This window comes from Channa argus, chromosome 2 (genome assembly GCF_033026475.1).
Source record: "Channa argus isolate prfri chromosome 2, Channa argus male v1.0, whole genome shotgun sequence".
Taxonomy (NCBI): Eukaryota; Metazoa; Chordata; class Actinopteri; order Anabantiformes; family Channidae; genus Channa; species Channa argus.
This window is the reverse complement of record NC_090198.1, coordinates 12,500,309-12,516,182: the sequence shown is the minus strand read 5'-3', so window position 1 is coordinate 12,516,182 and position 15,874 is coordinate 12,500,309. Positions and strand designations below refer to the sequence as shown.

Here is a 15,874-nt window from a genome sequence, read left to right as displayed (position 1 = left end):
ATCACATTCATGCCTCTGCATGAATGTGATGTTGCAAAATTCAGATGTTCTGGTTTGAATCTGCTTCCTCAGAGTTCAGCTTCAATACTGTGAACAATACTGTGAACTTTTGTTTGCATATGAAGTGTTACCCTACTTTATGCCTGATATTAGTAGTGATCCAGATTTATATGTTTCAAGTACAGTGCGTCTGGAAAACCCTTTAAAAAACATTGAATATACTGCAGTTTCCCTCAAATCTGCACAATGGGCATGTGAAGATTTGAACCAATTAAATAATGTATGTCTTAAAGAATGAAACGTTTTAAATATGTTAAACAAGTTATACTGCTGGGATGTTAGATTTCAATTGATGACAACTGGTGAAAGTTCATCACACTTCAAGCTGTAATGTGTAAAAAGTAGTTCTTAAAAGTTCAAAAGGCAAAGAAGAGTTGTCTCACATCGCTTGCACATGCTACCACTCCCAAACTGGGGCTACAATTGTATTGTTCACATCCATCTTTTATAAAATGTTTAAATTCAAAACTTTTCAACTTGACCACCTGCCAGTAGCATCAAACAGAATCCTCAGGACTAAAATAAATTCAGTGACAGATTTCAAAATTTTAGTTTAAGGTTGAATCATGTTCAAGTCTCAAACTGTATAGGCTCAAGAAAAAGTCAAAAATATTTTGAGCTTATGAGCTTGTTCTATCAGCTTGAGAGAAAGCCTGTAGTCGTGTCTCACTTTTATGAAACCTGTAAAAACGAAACTTTTCATTTGTAGCAAACATTTTTCATTAAAGAGAAATTCTGGAAATGTATACATGAAATGGTGCACATACTAATGGTCGCAAGGCGACATCTTTCTCCACATCCTCGCTGTAAGACCACAGTGGTCCTGACAGCTCAATACATAAATAGACAACACAAAAACTGCAACCGGTAAAAACTGTTTGTTTGTACTTTAACTTGTATTAACAATTTGAACATGTTTATTGAGATTGAATCAGGCAGAGAAACACTGGAGGAGTTACAGATTTTTTTTTTTTAATGTATAACGGGGCATGCCAAGTCACAGCATTCTGGTATGTAGCGACAAAATTACAGCAAGACACATCGAAAAACAGTTGAAAGCATTTCCCCCAACATCACACATTCACAAACACACATCCTTACTGTCACACAGCCAGACACACACTTTTATACAGACCAGAATAATTCATTACTTCATATCAGTATTAAGAAGTACCTACAGAGATCGCACAGACATAGTTCACTGCTGCAGGCCACATTCATAGTGCACACCTCGGTGCTCAATTCAGACTCACCTTTGTGTTTCAATGTTCACATTTAAACTTTAAAAGCGGGATACATCAGTCAAGATGCTGCTTTTTTCTAGAGGCTAGAAATAGAAATAGAATGACCCAGGTGTCATTAAATTGGCTTGGAAGTTTTAAATTTGAAGATATCTGATATCAAAGTACAAAAAGACAGATATCAATGACTGAAATAAGAAAAGGGTTTTTCCAACAGGATGCTGTACACTCAGCTAAATTACACACAAAAACGGTTTACACTGTTGGATTTTGATAATTCAGCAGATGATTTTCTCTCCCGATAACTAAATTAGGAAGACCGAGTACTGATCCCACATTTGTACTCCTTACGTTCCAATTCAAAATTTGTCTACCCCACATTTTTTGATTTTACATGTAAGGTGTTAAGAAAATAACTACAATCACTACTTATGTGTAAGTGTGAAACTGTGTAGGTATTTAAGACTTTAGGTCATTGCATCAAATGAACATAGACACAGCTTCAGTAATGTGGACACATGGCATTGGCTTTGAAATGCCTCAGAATTAGGATAAGGAACGAAGAACAGATGAATCAGATATTAAGAGTTCTTTTCCTGAAATTCAGAGAAAATACAATGATTGTAAAATAATGGGGGAACCAATCTGAATTAGGACCTAAATAGCTGCAGTGTGAACATGACCTGACACAGCCGTTGTTTGTTTCATCCCATACTGTCTCATTACAGTTTTTAAAGTCCATATAAAACCATTTGCATTTAGGGGAAATGTCTCGAGTACAAAAAAGGCACTGCCATTTGTTATTCTAAATATGACTTTCCCAGCCTTGTGCATGCAGTTTTAAAATATAAATTACATCTTATGCAATTTTATCCTTTTCTTTTTTCTGCATTTTCTTCAATTTTTTGTCTTTTTTGTGGTTTTTATTATTAAACATACAATATTCTTTAGTCAAATATATACGAAAGCCTGCAGTCAATACAGGACATCGGCTCTTTGATAAAATAAAACTAAATGTAAAGGAGCACAGTCAAGCGGTAACACTTTGTTACAAAATGGATGCTGCAGAAGTTACAATAACAAAAAACAAACAAAAATCTGAAAATTCTTGGCATCCCATATTGACATAAACTAACTAAACTGCAAAATCTGTGACAAAAACAAATGATACAAAACAGCATATATGTCTTGACTTAAAGTACATTAAATGTATTTTTGGAATATCAAGGCATGATCTAACTGTTAATGCTGCAGAAGGCATGCACAATGTCAGAAACGCTGCTAGACACCCACAGAGCTGATATGCATTCAAAAATTAAAAATAAAAAAAAAATCTAGCATTTGGTTTGAAGAGATGTATGATGATCCAGATGCCAGAGCAGAAACCTTCCACTGTTCCATCACAAGTGTGTTAACACTGACTTTGTGTCTTTGAAATTATTATTCTGCAATAAACCAAGACTGAGTAGAAACTGGAGGCCAGTGGTTTTGATTGGTACATTTACCATAAATCATGTTGTTTGAATACTGTCAGTATTAAGATAAGAATTAGTGTTTTTATGTAAATCTAAAATTAATCTGTACTTTGTAGAAAAACCTTTATAACTCTAAATGGCACAGTAATATAAAAATAAATAAAAATACTAAAAACAAAAAACCCTACAGTTTCAATAATCCATATAAATTCATTACTGACTGCAGGTCCGATCATTTTAACAAGTTATGTAAAACGTGTTTAAAGAACAAGTCTGGTCGATATTCTCTATATAAACATCCCATGAAAGGACCAAAACCAACAATAAACTAACCCTACTAAGGAGTATTTGCTCCTCACCCACTATCATAAAAACACACCTTAGTATTTTTTTACATTGATTTTTCAGTCCCACAAACACCACCCTGCACCAGATATTCACTGCAGTACCAAATGTGGATTAATCTGCCACTAAAAACAGTCCTCAAAGAAAAAAATGCAAATATTAAAGTGAATATTATTGACCTGTTTTATAACATTTATATCTTCAACAGGAACAGAAACATTGAGCCTGACTTAATATGTTGTTGAATTTGGTCTTTCACTGGGACTTGTCCACAATAAAAAATACAATGAAATAAAATGAAATAATGACCATCTTATCCTTTAAACTGACACACATAGAAATCTGTCAGCTTCTTCCAATTGGAGACATAGACTCCAGATTCCAGATCCTACTAAATTCAAATGTCAAGAAGTCCCAGAATGCACCTGTCTACTTCCTGGCAGACAGCTCATCCAGTATGACTTTTGCAACTGAACATAAATCCATGTGTCTATGATGGACTGACTCTTGCATTTGGCTGTGCTCGAACATTGGCGCTTAAATCAATTAATCTCAACAGGACACTGGTAAATACAAACATGAATATAGTTCAAAAACAGCAACAAAAAACAAAAGGAAACTAGTAGGCGTCAACAATAACTACGTTAATATTTGAGATGTATGTATGGTCACCAGCCATAACATATTAATACATATGGCACTTAAATAATAACACCTAAATGAGTAAAACTATCACCTCTGCAAAAATTATGAAATAAAAATAAATAATTGTTATCTACTTTAAGTACTGATTCATATGGCAGTGACACTCTTGATGCTGCCTCTCAATGAGGAGCATCAGAATAAGAAGTCAAGGCTGTAACATCGGTTTCCCCATTCAGGATTAAAATGTCACATTCATGCTTTGGTGGAATCTTCATCTTCGTTCACAAACATACAAATCACACTGATCAGCTTTTATACACTGAGAGTAGAAGAGCAGATAACCATGAAATAAAACATGGTGACGAATCTGGAGATTACACAGAAATATCACATCTTTAAAACTAACACACCAAGATGACAGCTTGTCAGAAAAGGCCACCATAACAGGGTTTCTGCATGTTTCATTTCCTATTACACAGCTAACATGCACAATACATTGCTGCTGTATATTTTTAGTGTCCTGTAGTGTTTTAATCTCAGTGTTTAATTTATAGGTATTAATTTCAAGAGCTTTCTTAAGGTGATTCGTCAACATTTTCTAAATGAATATTTTGTGATTTGCAGGTGTAGGTGTTGAAAAAAGCTTTGATCCGATAAAACTAGTCACTTTAGTGAGTAGTCGATATTAGATTACTACTTTGATAATGAAGTACTCCTTGGTGCCATTTTACAAGAAATGAAAGTTAAACATATGCTTGTTACTGCTTTTTAAATGTGAAGATTTTCCCCCCCGTATTAATTAAAAATTAACGTGATTACCTTAATGTTTTGGAATATTGCTCTGACAATACGAGCAGTCTGAAGTGTTTGACATTTAGCTTGGGGGTTTTAAATTTAATTTTTCAGACTTGTTTTTTTTAAAGTTACTGGACAGACTAATAACCTAAAAGAACCACTGCGTTTTTTGTCAGCGAAGTGTCAAGATAATGCAACTTCATTTCATATATCTAAATATGTGGAAAAAAATCAACGGCTTATTTGCTGGATGCCAGTCCTGCCGCAGCCCTCCCATTTTGTCCGGGCTCGGGACTGGCACAAAGGTGGCCCTTTATGGCTGGGCGGGACCACACCTGGTGGGCTGGGATTAAAACCCACTGCCTTCTGTATGTCAACCCGATCTACCACTCTACCAGCTCTACCACTGAGACACCAGGCCCCCTTATATATCCAAAAGTGTTCTAAAAATATTTGTTGCATATGTTGAAATCATTCACTATAAAATCACAGTGAATGGGGTAAATGTTCACAAACACTGGTATGGTCCTTTAACTGTGTGACTCAGCCCAGATTGAAATGATGATCAGAGTATTTAGATCTCCAATACCCACAAGGCAAACAGAAATCAGTCAACATCTGTTGTACTTTTTCTGCTTGACTTTTGTCTGTCCATTGAGACCATAGTTCTATAGTCAACCTTAATCTGCTCCATTTGATCTGCCTCCAAAGACAAACTGTTGTTTGAGCCTGAAATATTTGGATTTTAGTGTATCACATTATCATATCAAGTGCAGGATACAAAGGAAGTACTATAAAATTGCAACATACCCAATGAGAAACAATATAAATCTATAACCCTCAACCATCAGGTACTGCAGCTGTACAGAGAAACAGGCAGGAATTTTCTAACCAGCCGTTTTGATAGAAACCTTCTTATAGAATCTGTTTTCCAGACACAGTAAAATAAGGATAAATATTAAGACACAGAATAACCATGAGATTCAGAATTTAAAAAAAGGAAATTAATTCTGAATAAATAAACCCTGCACGGACAGAACAGACAGACAACCATGTTGAGGGACTTCCTGCAGCCAGAACCACACCAGCACAGATATTTCATAATGTTCCTAATCATTGATTTATTACTGATCTGCCATCATTTTTGCCTGCCTGTGTGTCCACATATTTTTAGCATCTTTCCCGCCATGACTATGTTTGTCCAGCAGGTGGAGGTAAGCACTTAAGAGAACCTCTGGGAAAACTACCCTCATGGATTGACAGTGCAAGATATACCCAATGGTGCAACTGACTCAGCAACATGCTGCAAGAGGAAACTCAAACTACTTTCTTCTCCACTCCACATTTTACCTTTGATGTATTTTCTTCTAAGAAAGACATGAACTTTCAACATGCAGCTTCAACCTCTTAGCAAAATAACTAAAAGCAGTATGTGAACATGCAGACAGATCCCATCGATGATACTGATTTATCTCCCATTGAAGTGTACAGACACCTACATTTTCATGTATTGTTCCTTAAAGGCTCTGAACTGAAAGAGTTCATACAGTACATTCTCCTGATAAACAATATGTAACTGACTGGTGCCAAATTTGCCTCCTTCTACACTTACTAACATAAACAGAATCATAACATATTTAAACATCATCTTCCTCTGTCATCTTCAGCCAATCAAAGGTCCTGCCTCTGATACCTTTCTCCTTTAAACATCCACTTCCCTTTCAAACATAACTTCAGCGCGAGTCTTTATTCTTTTACTTCCGGTGTCTTTCTCCACAGCACCTTCTTCCTCTTGTCCATCTTCACAACATCCTTGTCTCTCTCTCTTTTTTTCTTCTCGGTTAATGTTCGAGCCAACATATCTTCGTTGTTGGCTAATAAAATAAAGAATAAGCATGTTGGTTGTAAACTAGGCTGATGGCAACTGTTGGGACATACAGCTGGTAGACTGCTAAGGCTTTACAGAATATTACTTAATTCATGCCTGAAATGAATACCTTTCTGTACCCTTTGAAAGTAGTATAATTATGTAAACAATAAACAAAGTAACAAATGTGTGATTTTTTTTTGCCACCAAATACTGAGCAAGAGGTCTTTCGAGGTACTGTTTTAGATTTGTGAGATGCCACGAGCAGTGGTCAATGTGCAAGGACCAAGTGGGGTCAGAAGGGAAAGGGGTGTCAGTCTTACTGGGCCCTGATTCACAGGTCAGCGCAGGTCCCTTCTGCTGAAGCTGACTGGACTGCAGTACTGCATCTGGCCTCCCCAGGGCAGCGCTATTCAAACACTGTCCACACAATGCTTCTTTCTCTCTGCACCCAGACACAGGTGACTGAGAGCATAATGGCAGAGCAGGAAGTGTGCTTTTCCAACCCAATGGACTCCTATAATGCAATAGTTTGGCTTAGCCATTTGATGGTTGGCTCTCAGTTTTTCTCAGATCCAGCCCACTCCTTTGGTTGAGCTCTACCATTGGCTACAGGAAGAGGGGATGGGAGGATTGGTAACCTCAAGGTGACTTATAGTGAGAGAGCCTTGTGAACCTGCGCTGTCCACCTGTTCTCACTCAGGTCCTCATTCATATCGTTGATGTACGGTCAGCACCATCTGAAGAGGGAGAGCACAAAAAAAGAATCAGGTTTACTAGTAAAAACCCCTCAGCACCCACAGACAGGATTAGTGTTTTTACAGTGTCAATGCAGAATAAAGGGCTGTGATGAAGATAAAACTTGCACCAGTGCACAGTGAGAAGACACCCAAGAGTCCTGGGCTCCTAACATTAACTGTTCCTGTTTCCCTGTCTCTCGCACAATACATACTAATGTTGTCTTGAGCTTTCCTGTAACCCTGAGTAGTGAGGGAATACACTGATAAAGGAGGACATCTGATCTCAAAGCAGTACAACCCCAACCCTACAACAAATTCACTGTTATATATTCTTTAGACCAAACTGTAAGTAATATATTTTAACCACAGTTCTCATTCATTTTAGTCCTTACGCTTAATCAATATTATAAATAAATTATAAATAAAATATGTCATTTGAACCATAGTATTCATTTTATTGTGCCATGGACTAAAGGTCTAAAGATTTCTTTCTAGGTGAACGTTGAGGGGCCAGGGCCCACACTGTCATGGTGAGAGCACAACACATCTGTCAAAATACTGACGGAGCTTGTCAGAGAAAAACAACAGTTCGACAGCTGTTGCCCCTGGTGTGGTCAAAGAGGAAAATGTTATCAGGATATGCGCTGGAGGACATTTTTATTCCACAAAAATAAAACCTCCACTATGATAAGCAAAGAGCAGGTTAATGCCACTGTGAGCTGTTGTTGATTAAGGCAACAAAGTACAGAATATACTACCTAAAGCCGAAACGTCTAAAACTGTGTGACATGGTTATAAGAACCACTTATACGCTCGCTAAAAATGCACAAATCTCCCACTTGAAGGGAGAAGCCCCTGCATTGATTAATTCTCCCCGAAGGTAAGAAAAAGATCTTTCTGATATTTCTAAGCAGTTTGATGAACTAAATCTTTACTGGGAAGTGACTAACTCACACTTTTTTTCTACACAACAAACCTACTCTCTTACTTATCTAAACAAACCCGTGGTGATTTATTTCGATTTTTAGTATGTTAGAGGTAGGAATGCACTGATCCAACCTTTCCTCTCCCCAAACTCAGGCAGTTTGCTATTTTTGTTACTCTAGGCTTTTCTTCAATAACCAATCAACATGCTTTTCTTTATAGGCATGAAACTTCAGTGTTTCGCATCATTTCCTGTAGCTGGTATGAATTCAGTTATGTGTCTGAAGCTCGGTTGAATGTTTGGGAGCAAGACAGTAGAAAAAGGTAAAACTGATTCAGTTAAACACACTCCAGCTGTCCATTTCTGCTCTCCACCTATTACACACTCACAAAGTCTAGTCCTAACACACAAAGCAGTACTTATGTACCATTTGGTGCAGAGCACTGAGGCCCACTGTTCAAACCTCAGTCGACTTTTGATGGGAGGAGTTGGCACTGACCTAAACACAGACTAAAATTTACTGGGAATAGTCTGCATAACTGACTTGACTAAGGTGATGTTTGCCACAGTATAATACTGACAGATTTAAATGTGTTTGTTGTGTGACCAACAAACATGTACGCCATATGTGCCTTAACCACATATAATATAAAGTGTTTTGATTTAATAATTAGGATTAATGAAATTTTGTTTATTACCTCCCAAGGCGTGCTCTGTCATACTCAGGCACAGAGACTCAAGACGATTGTTTATGTCTGGTTCTGTCACTGGCAACTGAAGGTCTGTACAATGACAAAGACACATTTGAAGCAGCATCAGTATCAGTGAAAAACACAATCAACACAAACACATTATGTAAGAAAATGTACTTAAGGTTATCACAGTAGGTGAAAAATGTATTTTATCAAATAGCTTTTGTCTACAGTCAAGAAAATGTGCAATACATTTTTAATTGTACTGCAGAGGGCGCAATCACCATTATCATGCTAAACAGTCTCCTGGTGTGGCAGTGGGAGGCAAAAACAATAACACAGAAAGAGAAACAACTCCACCACACTTTTCTGTAAAATGTGCAGAAAACAATAACAGAGTTGCTAACAAGATCAAATTTGTCTATAAATTGTACAAGATGATGATGCAACTGAAAACAGGGGCTTTAGAAAGTTGCTTACACTGATAGAGCAAATCAAGATTGATCAAGCAAACATATAGCCAGTATAGTTATACCTAATATCTACAGAGAAATAAGATTAAAGATGTAAAGGATCATGACTTCACTTTATTAATGAGTGGACCTATCATGCTACTCAGGGTTATATTACAATGACCTGCCCTCAGTTTTACTTGCACACAGACATTTGTAAAAGTCCTTAAACTGGCTGTAGTTGAATAGGAGCTGGACTGAATCAGTTTGCATTTACAAATACCACTTTAACAGGAGGTAAAGTTTAAAGCAAAGTTTGGTAGTAGTTTTTGGGTTAATTTTTATTTATTTTAGGCATCATATTTTGATATTTTATTTTACTTTACCCCATTCTCCTTTTGTTGTTATTGATAGACTGAACTTTGTTGCAAATACGGTTTGTTTTTTTGGGTGGTGTATCTGGGCACAGTGCAGCCTAGCAACACATTCTAACCCCTTAGTCATTAACTGGATCTTCAACACAAGGAGGGCAGTGAAAATCTCTTGTGGCCAGAGAGAAAAGCTGAGTGAGGCCCAATAGTCCACACTGGGCTATTTATAGGCTCCAATCCCTACCACTTCCACCCCCTGTACACACAGATTTAGAAACACACAAACATACATTGAAAAAGACTGTACACACATTTATTTTTTCATCCCTAAATTTTCTGTACTGTGTTTTATTTATTTAGTCCCTTTGCAATTGATGAACAGGAAAAAAGACAGATAAATACACAGGCAGAGGGGGTGGAGGGAAGGATGATGTCTGGTCTTTCAAATCAGTTTTTCTGGCTGAGACTCAGCTTTAGCTGCCCTTGAGGGTGACTGCTATATGTGCATGACTCTGCAAAGTTGTCAAAGAAGGACACACTGAGGGATGGGAAGCAAAGAGGGAGGGAGAGAAATGGGAAAATTAAGAGTGAGTCAGGGAGATACAAAGAGGAGAGAGAGTGGGTCACAGAGCCCCAAATTCTCTAGACAAAGAACCTCATTGTAAACCTTCTTGACTCTTTCCTCCCGTCCTCCCTCCCTGCCTCCCTCTCTTCCTCTCTCACATACAATCTTTACTCTCCCTCCACCTAACTTCCCTCCTCTCTGTTTTTTTTTTTCTACTTGTTTTTCCTCTTCATTCTAAAAAGAGCCACTAGTGGGGTGTGTGTGTGTCTAAACAGAGGAAGTCCCAGCCTGCCCTATTACTGTCCACTGGTCCTGTGGGACATAGTCCAGTCAGCAGAGGTAACTACAGGTCACTCTGCTTGGCGCCGATGGTTACCATGACACAAGTCTGTGTGGAAACTGTGAGTGGGGGGATGTCAGGGCAAGTTGAGACTAGGGACTTTGAAGGGTGACAGGACAGCTTAAGTGAGAACGCTTGTTCAAAAATTATTGTCGCAAAATATATATAAAAATATAAATAGATAAAATATATAGGAGCGTCCTTTTCTCATTTAATGGTATTTGTGTTTATCTTTTATTGAGGTGTCATCTACTTTTGTATAAAGGGTAATACTGTAAATTCATAAGAGCCTCATACTGGGTCAAAAGGTCACTGGCATAAAAAAAACACTCTTCTTATGCTAAAGGGGGGTTTTCACCTCCTAACAAAGACAAAGTTAAGAGTAAATGTTCCGACTTCCAACTAAAGTTTAAGCAAATCATCATTGTCAAAACAAAACATTTTTTTTTTTTTTTTTACATTTCAAAACAGTGAGATGCAAAAATTTGCACCTATGGGTTAAATTGGTGAAGATGAAAACCATAAAAACTTTTAGGCATCGACTGCAACATCTTGTCATCTTGTCAGTATTGTGTGCATTTGTGTGTTTTTCATTTCTTACCTGCTTGTTGGAACATAACCATAGTTTGTGGTGTGGTGTGAACTGGGAGAGAGCGGGTCCTCTGCACAGAGCTGTGTGTCCGGCTGGGCATGCTGTTGCTTCCTCCAGGATTGGCAAACCACAGACCCTAAGGAGAATATTTAACCATAGCTTAACATTTTGTATATGCAACACACGTGTAGGATTGATGTCACAGTTATGGTCTAAGACAAAAAAAATAAAAAAATCAAAGTTGTCAAAGACGAACCGCTGCCCCTACATTCCTGTCCATATAATGTATTTGAAATATGTTAAATAGTTTTGTAATGTTTGTTTTGTTCAGACAGACACAAAACTTCTGCTTCATTTCAAATAAAATTTCAGTTTTTATCTCTCAAAATTCAATAACTAAGCAAAATATAAAATGTTCATGTTGTAATAAGTATGCAACTGAAATTTCAACCCTGTGCAATTCCACTAAAATTTTTAAATTACTCAAAACTGTGCCCCATTACAATGGCGACACATTTTATTTATATTTTGGTGTTGGGTATTTATATAGATCAAAACAGATGCAGGTCACATGATGAGGAATTGCCTATAATGTGACTCTTCAGATAGTGTGAAGGATATTGCATGAAGTCGACTTCTGTGGACAACAAATAAGAAGTAACCAATACCCCGGAAAGCACAAAACTGGAAGATTAAACAACCAGAAAAGGTGAATGGAAGCCCAATAAATACTGGCATCACATTCTTTGGTTAAGTAAAGTAAAAATACATTTGTATGAACTTTAATGCCTTGTAAATAACTGATATTTAAAAGGCAAAAACATGTTTCTATAATATAATTTGATCCGCTCATTTCAAGGTTAAAGATCTTTCTTTTACTATCTAGTCACATCCTACATTGCTGCGTTTTACTGACGTCACATTGCTAAAATGTTCACTCTTTAAAAACAAATATGAAATATGTAGGCTTCAGTTAGATGTAAGATGAAGAGCATGGCTTCTTCAGCGTTTGAACCCTCCACGCTTCTGTCTGGGTGTCTGGCCCACAGATCTAATCACAGTCTCAGATGCTCACCACATGAATTCCTCATTGTAACCTGCCTATTATACCCCCAACACCACTACCATATGCCCCTCCCTCACATTCCCCCACCCTCACGGGTCTCCAGTGCTGTGGGCCAGGGAAAAACAGGAAATGCCTGTGCACTGTTCTCATTGCCTCTAACTGGCTCGCTCACTCTCTCATACATACTCATACAAAACTCTCACTCATTGCCCCTCCTCCAACACCACAGTTACCTCTCCCAAATGATGACTCACATATTTCACTCCCACCCTCCTTCTCCCTCTCTACACATCCACACTACGATACTGCACAAGAAGGTTGTGTGTATGGTGAATAGGAACTAAGGTATTTCCTTCCATTGTAAGGGATATAGAGTTTGAGGGTGAGAAAGAGCAAAAGGGACAGAGAGATACAGAGGTTCCATATGAACTGGGTCAACCCAAACTAGAGTGTGCCATGTTGGGCCTGAAACAGCTCCACAACTCCTCGTTTCAGTGTTCGACACTGACGCAGGGCCTCTGGTATGTGGGGTGACCTGCCTACCAGTTCCAGCCACCTCATTTCATTCACCAAACACCACTACATGCTTCTCTTCCTCTCCCCACATTTTTTTGTCATGAAATAAAAAGACTATTTCAGACAGAATGTGTGCCGAAGAAGGAATTATACTTCTCAGGTATTATTACGCAAAAAGTTCCTTTGTACAAATACCACTACTATTGAGTAGTCTCGTTAGTATGATATCCATATGATAATTTCATATGAGAAATAATAATGTTTCAGTTGTACTTCACCTGGACTATATAAATCAGGCCCTTTAGGATATAAGGACTAAGGACTATCCATACTTATGTGACCCCTTTCACCTCAGCTGATGCTATAGTACATTATATGTAATAAAACACTACATATTAAAATAATTGACCAAACGAACTAGTTAAATATCTCACACTCTGTGTTGAGGTGAAGTACATCATAACTCTTAAAACAGTTTATAGCTGAAACAATTATTCAATTAAGTGATTTGCTTATTCATGAAACACAAATGCTGGTGCAGCTTCTCATGGTGTTTGTTTTTTTCTTTGATTTCCTGATCATTTGCAGACAAAAAACCCTAACTGAAGGAATCGCTGTAAGCTCTTGAATACCAATCGGCTATTATAACATTTTATAATATAACCAATTAATATATTATACTGTATGATCAATAGGTAATCAGTATCACAATTACCTGTTAGTTGCAGACCTAAAACAGTTTTTAGCATAGAAAATATGATCTAACAAATTTATTGATCCAAGTTCAGCATCGCATACAATTAAATATGTATAGTAAATAAAGCGCATTACAGCCAGGAGTTACAGATAAATGTTGATGCCTCTACACTCACTGACCACTTTATTAGGTACACCTGTACAATCTAATCTAATATTTCAGTGAGTACCTTGCATTGCAGCCGCCGCCATCGGTGTCTGAGTGTGTGTGTGAGAATGAGAAGCAACATTGTAAAGGGCTTTGGATTAAACCGCAATATAAGCAGCCATTTACCATATATCTCTTTTTGCAGTTGATAAACAACTAGTTTGAATCACCTGTCTTCCTTGCTTGGGACCAGTAGGTGTACTACTGGAGCTGCGAGGTGTGGGTCCCAGCAGTCCCCCACTGCCCAGCAGATTTAGCCTAGCACCTGGCAAGCTCCTGGAGGGCATCTGAAACTGGCGAAGGTTCCTCCTGGCCGACATGCTGCCCCCAACAGAGCCAGTGGTGGGGAGAGAATTGGACTGGCCGAAACGACTGCTAGAGGATGAAACAAAAATTTAGATACAGGCAAGGACTGGCTGAGTTCTCAATTTATGTTTGTCATGTTTGCTATATTACAAAATATTTTGTATGTCCACTATAGGTGTATATACTTTCCAGTTGTTTCATTCTAAGTATTTACTTAAGTATATAGCCTGAATCAATGTAAAGATAATTTGCCCATCATTAAACACATACATACAACATAACATTTCTAGTTCCTGGCATAACATCACCAAAAGCAGATAACATGCAGAGGAGCAATACTGTGGATCTAACATTAAAAAAACAGAAGATTTTGAAGTACTGATTAAAGAACTATGTATGATTAAAATTGTTCATTAAGGATGTACTGTATATCCATTAAAATGAGTGATTATTATTGAATATTTCATTAAAAGAGTATAGTACAGAGTACAGAGTACTATATGTGTTGTATGAGTTGTAATAAGGAAGTACTGAGGAGGCTGCACAGGCACAGACACCTCTAGAAAAAGTGAACTACCTTGATTAAAATAGAATGATTGAATAATAGCAAATAACAAATCTGTGGTGCATGGAGAGACAAGACAAAGTTGCTAGGATTTGATATAGTTATAGATACGTAGGTATTATCTCAATGCAGCGAACTGTTTACACTATCCGTGATGCTGGGTCTGCATTGTGAATTACATGCAAGATGTGACAAGATCACAAGCTGGATTGCATATTTGGAGTGTCAAAGTTTAAAGTAAGCATTACCAAATGTAGGATAAAAGATATATATAAAAACCCTGGGCTTTTGCTACTCAGACATTTATCCTTCAACTGCCTTGAGACATTGTATCAATCTGCATCAAAAATCTCCATACAACTAGAAATCCCACAATCCGCTTGACCTGGCCTACGGACAAGGCAACATTCTTCAATCAGCCTAATGTTTCTGATACCAAGGATTTTGTAAATAGAATTAAAATGTAAATACAATAAAGTACATAATCTGCAGTTAATGTGACGGTTTCCTTATTTTATTATAAACTTTGTATGGGCTTTTTTAAAGTGTTTGTTACCTCTCCTTAATGTAAAAGAAATACATTGTGAGTGATTAAGCCAGGTTTGCCAGATGAAATCAATATGTCATAAACAGTAAAAGTATACTCACAGCCTTAATAAATTTCAGCAACCATAACAACTATTATTATTACAGTTACTAACTGTAGTTTCAGACTTGTATAGTAAATACTGTAGCTGGAAGAATAACTTTACCTCAGCCTAAATAGTAACCTGTTCTATTTAACCTTAGACAGGCTGGTGTAGACCACTGCAATGTGAGGGCTGACTGACACACTGTTTATGAGTGCCAGAGTAACAATCAATGCCTAAAGAATTAACCTATCAAATTTACCACTCATTCAATAATTTATTGAGTTTTTCATACAACCTCTAGTTGTTTAATAAAACTGTTTTAATAATGTATTCAAAAGTGTTCATTCCAGAAAATACAACAGAAAAATAAAGGTAACTCTTTATCTCAACGTTTACCTTCTCTGCTGTCGGTATCCCGCTATGTCAAGCAGTGTTTTCCTGGGAATGGACCGAAACAGCCTCTGGACCTGTTGTTTCCATGACAACAACCTCTTCTTCTGTGTTTCAGTGAAGGACTGACAGGGTGGGGGATTGCAGAACAGAGAGAAGAAATTAGTAATAGACTGAGGCATGACTAGGGAATAGGATTTTCAGGACTACACTATGCCACAACAAAATTACAGTTTTACTCAAAACAACTAATAGGAAATCTAAAATTAGATACTGCACATTTACAACTACAGTATATGCTACATTTTTTAAACCGCTAAATAATTTATTGTAAGTATATGTGGTGATGTATTGTTTATTCTTATTTGTTTTTTCTTCTACTTAACATCC

The 15,874-nt window shown here is 37.3% G+C and overlaps 1 protein-coding gene across 7 annotated transcripts in view; it reads right to left on the bottom strand.

Annotated features, from left to right (window-relative positions):
• Positions 1-932: 932 nt before the first annotated feature.
• Positions 933-15,874, bottom strand: part of samd4a (sterile alpha motif domain containing 4A) — a 46,341-nt gene continuing 31,399 nt past the window's right edge. For 5 of the 7 annotated variants that reach the window (XM_067495507.1, XM_067495508.1, XM_067495511.1 and 2 more), the window contains 5 exons: positions 15,491-15,609; positions 13,762-13,966; positions 11,115-11,241; positions 8,792-8,875; positions 933-7,168 (listed from right to left, as the gene is read on the bottom strand). In XM_067495507.1, coding sequence (XP_067351608.1) covers positions 7,140-7,168; positions 8,792-8,875; positions 11,115-11,241; positions 13,762-13,966; positions 15,491-15,609 — 564 coding nt within the window. In that variant the 3' untranslated portion in view covers positions 933-7,139. Of the gene's footprint in view, positions 7,169-8,791; positions 8,876-8,971; positions 10,147-11,114; positions 11,242-13,761; positions 13,967-15,490; positions 15,610-15,874 lie in introns of those variants that run through there. The other 2 variants (XM_067495509.1, XM_067495510.1) reach the window with 2 other exon arrangements.